Below are 8,313 nucleotides of genomic sequence, written 5' to 3' on the forward strand. Positions count from 1 at the left end.
CTTTGATTGGATTGTGTGGGACTGCTCGCCAACAACATCGGAGAAAGCAGGCCGACTTTTTCACGTATTTAATTGCCATCTTGCGCGCAGGTATTTTTTTCACATGTTCTGTTGGGCACTTAATTAGCGAGGAATCCGGAACAATTTGTGTGTGCAATTTGTTTTGCCATGTGGACTGCGGGCAACACCGAGGGGCTGCCACTTTGACTCCGCAGAGTTGTTGTGTCTCTTTCCAGGGTTGGCGGGGAAATTTCATGCAGCCTGCTACTGCTGGTGTGTCCTCAAATGTTGTCACTCCATGCGAATAATGTGCTTCATCGAGTGAGTGTGTTGATTGGGTTTGTGTGCACTCTGTTTGTTACTTCGTGCGGGCACGCAATACTTGAGTGGTGGGAAAATGTAGCGGGGCGATGCATGGCTGCGTATCGCCCATCGTTCACTGCACGATGGTGTGGTGCATATTGTGGTGCTGACTCTGCGATGTGACTGCGGTCCCCTGCGCGGCAATGGTTGTGGGTGGACGAGAGTGTTGGCTTGCGGCGGGACGGTGGGATCGTGCATCCTTTTCTCTTTGTTCCTTCCCTTTTGTGAAGGTGTGCACTTATTTTTGGTGTCGGTGATGGGGCAAACCAACCGACAACGTGAATAAAACAAAATAAAAAAGTGCGATAATGTGGCGGTGTTGCGGCCGATTGCACGTTGCTTTGCTGCGGGGGCGGTGGGCCTTGACCGCTTCACCGACAGGCGTTGCAGAGCGGCTGCATGGCGCAGCGACCACCCCGCCGTGCGAGTGCCACGCCCAACGCCATTGGGACTGCGGGAATAAACAGCCGCGAGTGTCCTTTGGAGCCAGCGGCACCTGCTGGCCGCAGTTGGACGGTGCGAGTGGGCTGCTTCACCACACGGGTGTTGTGATGGCATCTCGCCGTGGCTCTTGTGGTGGTTCTCATGCTGCAACTTGCAAAGGAGTGGAGGAAAGGCAGCGACCAAAGTGGACTTTTGACAGTCGGCTGGAAAGAGTGCTGCTGGAGGGAAAGGAGCGCATCACCAAAATGAGGCTGAATGATTTCCTACGGAATTATTTTGACGGCAGGGGCGTTGAGGAATCCAATGAGAACGTCTATATGAAGGACTTTTAAGTAGCCCCAATGAGTTCATCCAAGGCGAAGTGTTATTGAGGACAATAAAGGCATCGCCGCCATAATACCAAGAGCTGGAAAAAGAGCGTGATGAGTTTTACATGCTATTGGGGGCTTCACATAAGCTTAAAAAAGAGCGTATTGTCACTCTCAGGCAATTGAGGGACTTAAAAAAGAAAGGATACGGTCACTCCTCTTGCAAGGGCACAAATAAACACAGCCTTTTCTCAGGTACTGAGAGAAGAGAGGCGGAAGGCAGAAGAAAGGGGAAGACGAGAACGACAAGAGCTGGGGATTGACTTTTCCACTAGGATTAAATATGCGGTGTTTAAAGGAAGGGTTCGCGTGGACAAAATGGGACTGAATGATTTTCTTACGATGGAATTGGACGGCAGAGGCGCTTTGGACGCCAATCAGGATGTCTTGCAGGAGGGTTTTTAAGGATGCCGAGAAATATATTCGCGATGCGGGAGTATTGTGCGAAATACAGGCATCCGATTGTTATGTGAGGATGGAGAGGGCTGTGAGGGGTGAAATGGATATAAAGAAGCTTTACAAAAATGGTGTGTACGATCTACTGAAGTGATCAGAAGCTGCTACGGAAGTAAAAGCAAGTGTTCAAGAAATCACTAAAAGGTTCTTGGATGCAGCCGCCGAGGAAGCGAGGAACCCAAAGAAGTCGAGCGCACCGATATACCTGGAGGGATGCTACGAGTCTGTGTACAATGCGAGGTGGAACCATGTGGTGAAAGTTCCTGACGACAGCGGAATTGGAATGAAGGTGGAGGAGGGGAAGCCAGAACAGTCATAGGCGTACAAGGCAGTTGGCCCAACCCTCGAAAAGGATGACAGTGCGGAGCAATCCGGTGCACCGCGTCCCAGGCTGATGGTGCTCACCTCGGACAAGGGATAGCCGTGCTCGTGGGAGGAGGATGAATCCACTCGTGACTGCTATGTGAACTGTGAGGTGGAGCGAGTGTGGCAGATCGTCAAGGGAGATCTCACCGCGTGGTTCGGCCCTCACCCTGGGACCTACTTTGAGCCAAGGCGACGTGTGTTGATTGGGACGCCCGGGATTGGGGTGTCGATGGCTGCCGGCTCGTACCTCCTCTACCAGCTGCTGCACTACGATGCGGAGAAACTCCAGGTGGCTGTCTACAGTGTTGCGGAACAAACATTTCTGTTTGACAAGACCATCAAGACGGTGACAAGATACGTGGGTGGTAAGGCATGCAAGAGGTTTTTGTGTGATGTGTGAGATTGTGGGATGAAAGTGTATATTATCTACGATGTGGCAAAGCAACGAACGCCGTCAACGAAATGTTTAGTGTCTAGCACCGGATGGGGCATGATTGTGGTGTCATCGCCAAACGTGCGCAACTACGATCAATGGGAGAAGAAAGTAGTAGTCTAGAGTATCATCGCGAATTGCCCTGCTGTGATGGATGTGAAGGCGATGTGTGCATGGATGAAGCGTGATGGCACTGCAGAGAAAAAAGCGGAATACTGGAAGATGGTCAAAGAACGCATGGATAAAGTGGGGCCGATTCCACGTTACGTCTTTGATGCGAATGAGTTCATTGCACACTCTGCTGCCATTGAGGATGCCTTGGATGGGATCAAGTCCCGGGATGGTGAAAAGCACTTTACAGATGGGGGAGTGAGACTGTGGTATTCTGAGAATCCTTTTCAAAAGCTCGTGAGGGTTGTCCGTGCAAGAGGAGAAGTCGGTGCTGAGGGATTTCTTAACGCACCGATATCTGTTTGCCTCGGGCGTCGAATACCTCACTATTTTTTGGAACGTGATGAGTGAGAAGGATATATATATATTTTTCTGTTGCTGGTATTGGGGAAGAGGAATACTCTTTTGTCTGAATGTATGGGAAGGTCTGGATTGCGCGCATTCATGTTTTGGGGAGTCTGTCAGTGCATTAGTAGAGGACGTTAAGAAGCCGAGGCCACCAGCACGCCGTGGAGGACAGTACGCAGTGCTGAAGGCAAATTCTGAAGGGCACCCCGCCGAGTTGTATGTGGATCGGCTGCAATGGAATACCATACAAATAATACTATAAAGCATCGGCTGCTGTGCATACCGGCGGGTGCAGGCTTCCCGCTGGTGGACGCCTTTTTTTTTTTATGGAGTCGCGACGGAAGACGCTGGTTGGGCTGCGGATGGCTACGGCGGGTGGGCACCACACCAGAGCCAGCACTGTGAGGCAGTTCACGGAGTGCCTGGCAGCGTATTTAAATGGTTGGGGGGAATCATCCTGTGACTTGTCGTGGGAGATGATTTGTGTGCAGCACGCAGACAGCACAGCGATGAATGAATGGCAGAGATGCGATGTCGTCATTCCCAATAGTGTGAGCGACGAGGGCCGTGAGATCCGGCGTTCTGGGAGGAAGAGATACGCCAGTACCAGGTGTCAATATCATCCAGAGACTTTGGAATAGACGAGGCTCACCGAAGTGTGCAAAAAAAAAAAAAAAATAATAATAGGAAAATAGATTAGGAAATTGAAAGTGAAGGAGACTGTTTGATTTGTGGTAAAAAAATGTTGTGGGATTTATGTATTTTTGGATGCTTGTGTCTGTGCATACGGTGCAGGTGCACCAACGCCATGCGGCGGCATCGCACACAAATGCCAAAAATGCTTAACGCTATCGAAATTAACAGTGACAGAATAAACTAGGGAGGGAAAGGGGTTGTTTGGTTTCTGGTGAAAAACATTGGGTGATCTTTATATGTTATTTTGATTGTGTGTGCACAAAAGGCATAATTGGAGAATTGCCCCGGTATGAGGGAATAATTGTGGCTGGTGGTGTCACTGCGTTACCGCATTGTCCATTTCTTCTATTGTGTTCGAAGGCCCATCACGAACAGAAGCAGCTTTAGGGGATGGACGACGAATAAGTTCTATTGAGGAAATGGTGCACTCCGTGTGACCGCATGGAGTGAGACGCCGCGTCATGGATGAGGATCCGCTTCCACGTGTGGCTCTTTGGGTGATTGCTCGCTCGGTGTGCGTTGTCTGTTGGCTGCGGGGCTGTGGCCGTATGCCGTTGGCCGTGGGATTGAACTGGAGACGGTGGCGGTGTGTCTTTTCTCATCTTCCATTGTGGGTGATTGTTGGCGATGTGCGCGTTTGTTGTGTGGAGGGCCGAATCCTCTCACCCGCGGACTGACGGCACTGCGATGGTGTGTGTGTGTGAGGGCTGGTGTGGAGTTGCCGGTCAGGGCGAGGGCTGTGGCGGTGCTTTTCCCGCCTGTCGTTTGTTCCCTCCGTGTGTGTTGTGCTGCTTCTTGCTTTTTTCCCCTCTCATCCTTTTCTCCTGTGTTCCTGCGTGGAGTGGCCGCATGCTCACGGGCCATGTGGATTGTGAGTGCCTCTTGACGGCGTCCATTCATCTCTCTCTCCGCCTGCCTGTCTGTCATTACCTGTTGGATGTGGCGTGTTGCACCGCATGAGAGCTGGCCTGCACACACCGACGGCCCGCCGTGACGCCCGCGATGGCCGGTGCGGAGTGGCGGTGCTCGCTGTCTCACCTTTTTTGCTTGGCTTGTTTTCTCTTTTCTTTCCACCTCTTGAACAGACACACGCTAGGAAAGAAGGAAAAAAAGCGCGAATCGCTACTGTGAAATTCGAAGGCACTGAAAGCACCAACAACAGCACACACACCGCCCACCCACACGTATTTATATGGTCTCACGTGTTGCTGCGGTGAAGGCTCCCCGCACACACAACCGTCGCGGCGTGACCGGATCCAGCGGAAGGAGGAGGGAAGGAAAAGAGAGTGAGCAGCAGAGGCCCAACATGTCCCGGCATCTCCTCCATTTTGTGCTGCTCCTCCTCGTCGTGATGATGTGCTGCGCCACCTGTAGAGCTACGCCTGCAAAGGAGAATGATGGCAACAGTGATTTAAAAAGTGTTCCGGAGCTGCAGAGGGTTGATTTATTTGTGCCGCGGACAACGCAGGTGCTGCCGGAAGGTGGAGATACTTCAGGGACAAAGTGGGATTCATTTGCTGCACCCTCTCTCGTCAGTGCAGGTGGAGTAATTGCTGCTTTTTCCGAAGGTCGCATGAAGGCCGAATATGGCACTAATTATGTACTAATTAAGCACTTTTACTCTGATGTTGTTGCGGAGTACATCGACTCTTCGTGGGATTGGTCCACTCTTGTTGGCGCGGTGAGGGAAAGTACATGGAAGCCACAAACCGTGCTTGGTACAACGGATGGAGCAAATAATCGTGTGGGTATTTTACTCAATCCAACAACAACGATGAAGGGCAATAAGGTGTTTCTTCTTGCGGGAAGCGTTGATGTGCACAATGAAAGTGGTGGGAATTGGAAAGAGGGCAGATTCGAACTAAAACTGGTTGTGGGTGATGTCGCGAAGCCTTCTGCGGGCGAAGGGCCAAGTAAATGGATCAAATGGGGCGAAATCAAGTCTCCGTTCAACGAGACTACTTTAGCTGCTCACAAAGTTAACTTGACGAAGTGCCTTGCTTCTGGTGGCGCAGGCGTTCTGATGGAGGATGGCACCATTGTGTTTTCTCTGATGGCGGAGAGCGGAAATAGTGTCGTTTACTCCATGATCATTTACTCGACGGACAACGGCAGTACCTGGTCGATCTCAACGGGCGTTTCCCCAGCGAAATGCCTTAAACCCCGCATCACAGAGTGGGAGGGATCACTTCTCATGATTGTTGATTGCGAGAATGGCCAGAGGGTGTACGAGTCGCGTGACATGGGGACAACGTGGACGGGAACCATCGGGAAACTCTCAGGCGTGTGGGCCAAACCCCAACCAGAAGACTCCAAGAATTTAAGCCTGCATGTGGATGCCCTCATCACTGCGACCATTGGGAAAAAGAAGGTCATGCTGTACACTCAGCGAGGGTACGCCTCGGGGGAAAATAAGGCCAATCCGCTCTATCTTTGGGTCACGGACAACAACCGCTCGTTTTGTGTTGGACCTGTTGCCATGGAGGAGGCTGCTGTGAGGTGGGAGTTCGCCAGCAGCCTGCTGTACTCGGATGGCAATTTGCATCTTTTACAACAGAGAGACAGCGATAAAGGCGGTGTCATTTCACTTTCCCGCCTGACGGAGGAGCTGAGTAAAATCAGGTCCGTCCTCAGTACTTGGGCACAAAAGGACGTTTTCTTTTCCAGCTTTTCTATACCCACGGCGGGTCTGGTGGCAGTTTTGTCCGATGCGGCTAGCGGTGACACGTGGAACGACGATTACCTTTGCCTCAATGCGACGGTGAGGAACGCCACGAAGGTCAAGGATGGATTGAAATTGACGGAGTCTGACTCCGGGGTAATTTGGCCTGTAAACATTCCGGATGGTAATGTGCGTCATGTGTTTTTGAGCCTCAACTTCACACTTGTGGCGTCGGTGACCATCGAAGTGGCTCCGAGTAATAACACTCCTCTACTGGGTGCGACGTTGGGGGACACTAAATCCCCGCTTACCATGGGAATCTTGTATACCGCGGATAACAAGTGGGAGACGATGTTCAACGACAAGACAACAGAAAGTGGCACTTGGGAGTCGGGGAAAGAATACCAAGCGGCACTCATGCTGCAAGGCAAAAAGGCTTCTGTGTACATTGATGGTCAATTGCTGGGGGAGGAAGAAGCGCCGTTAACAGGTGAGACACCACTTGAGCTTGCAGGCTTTTGCTTTGGCGCGTGCGGTATGCAAAACTCTCCCGTGACGGTGAAGAACGTCTTTCTGTACAACCGCCCACTGAATCCCACTGAGATGACTGCAATAAAGGACAGGATCCCCGTTTTGACGAGAGCTCTGGAACCACAAGCGGGAGGTGTTTCTCAAACCATCGCATCTGTTGTGTCTGGCCCAGAGAAAAATTCAGCAGCTCCAGCGGTGCCCATGACATTGGACCCCCATGCGGTTGAAGAAGTGAGAGAGGGTGGAGCGGCAAAGAGGAATACCTCTCGGACTGAAGATGTACAATTCGTTGTGCCAGAGGTGAGCTTGAATTCTGCTGGGAGCGGACTTATGCCGCTGCTGCTTCTGCTTCTGTTGGGGCTGTGGGGGTTTGCGGCTTTGTGAGGAGTGTGCGGCCTCAGCGTGGAACACTTGCGCCCCAACCCCTGCACCGACACTCACACACACCGCTAGGAACAAATTTTACTACGCAGAGAATAATTTGTTTTTGTTTTCTTTTTTGCTCCACTCTTTCCTTCCTTTTTTGCTTTTGGGGCAACCACTAAAAAAGTGATTTTTTCTTTTCTACTTTTCTCTATTTAATTGTTTCTTGCTGCACTCTTCCTGTGAGGGGTGCCGTGTGTTTCCCGCCCAACTGCTCCACTCGCACACCCACCGACACGCTCATGACGACGGCCCTGTGCGCCTCGCCTGCTGCACGCATGAGGAGGGGCCGCGACGAACGGCGCGCTGAGGGAGCCGTGACGTGTGGGCGTGCGACGAGGGCCTGTGGGGCGGAGCACACATTTCTTTCCCTCTTGTTTTGTTTTCTTTTTTTGCGGCCAGGGCGGCCAGACACCAGCAGCGCCACACACACAGCCACACCCTGCCGCCGTGTTTTTCTTTTTTCTTTTGTTTTTGTGTTCATTCCATGCGGTGGCAGTCCCGTCAGCATTTCTCTCCCTCCTGATGATTTTTCTTTTTGCTGCGCTCACTCTCCCGATGGAGTGACGCGACTCCCGTCATGTCTGCGTGCTTCTCTCAGTCCCCGCACACAAGAAGAGTGACTGTGCTCTGCGGGCCGCACTCACGCGCCGATGAGAGGGCTGAGGGGAGCAGCAACACGCAGATGACCCCATGAAATATAAACGATGTGCGGACACGCAGAGGGTCAGACGGTTGAAAGACATTTAAATATCTTTTAAAAAATTTTTTTGCGGACAAAATATATGCAGACAATTTCTGGAGCAACGTGGTAGTTAGGTGCACCTTTTTGTGTGGTTTTTCTTTTCTTTTCTTTTTTCTTTTTTTTTTTGGGTGTGGTTTTTCTTTTCTTTTTTTTTCTTTTTTTTCTTTTTCCTTTTTTTTTTTTTATTGTTTTCAAAGTGTGGTGTGGAAAGGTGAAGTTGAATTTTTTTAAATTTTAATGAGTTTTTTGTGAATTACCGCTGCTTGGTCTGCGGTGCAATATCATGAGTTTGAGCAGTCTTTTCACT

At 51.0% G+C, this 8,313-nt stretch overlaps 1 protein-coding gene and 1 pseudogene across 1 annotated transcript, besides 4 other annotated features; both read left to right on the forward strand.

Annotated features, from left to right (window-relative positions):
* Window positions 1-8,313: a sequence feature (areas not merged during assembly with more than two copies in the genome that could not be assigned to a particular haplotype).
* On the forward strand, window positions 830-3,649 carry Tc00.1047053506021.10 (annotated as a pseudogene).
* Window positions 3,612-3,635: a sequence feature (AT_rich).
* Window positions 4,838-7,222, forward strand: Tc00.1047053506021.20 (trans-sialidase, putative; the record flags this gene model as incomplete). The annotated part of the gene is made up of 1 exon (XM_800440.1): window positions 4,838-7,222. One exon carries the CDS (start codon window positions 4,838-4,840, stop codon window positions 7,220-7,222), a length of 2,385 nt encoding a protein of 794 aa, XP_805533.1.
* Window positions 8,006-8,033: a sequence feature (AT_rich).
* Window positions 8,099-8,198: a sequence feature (T-rich).

The sequence above is a fragment of the Trypanosoma cruzi genome, genomic scaffold, assembly GCF_000209065.1.
Source record: "Trypanosoma cruzi strain CL Brener 1047053516031 genomic scaffold, whole genome shotgun sequence".
In the NCBI taxonomy this organism is placed as follows: Eukaryota; Euglenozoa; class Kinetoplastea; order Trypanosomatida; family Trypanosomatidae; genus Trypanosoma; species Trypanosoma cruzi.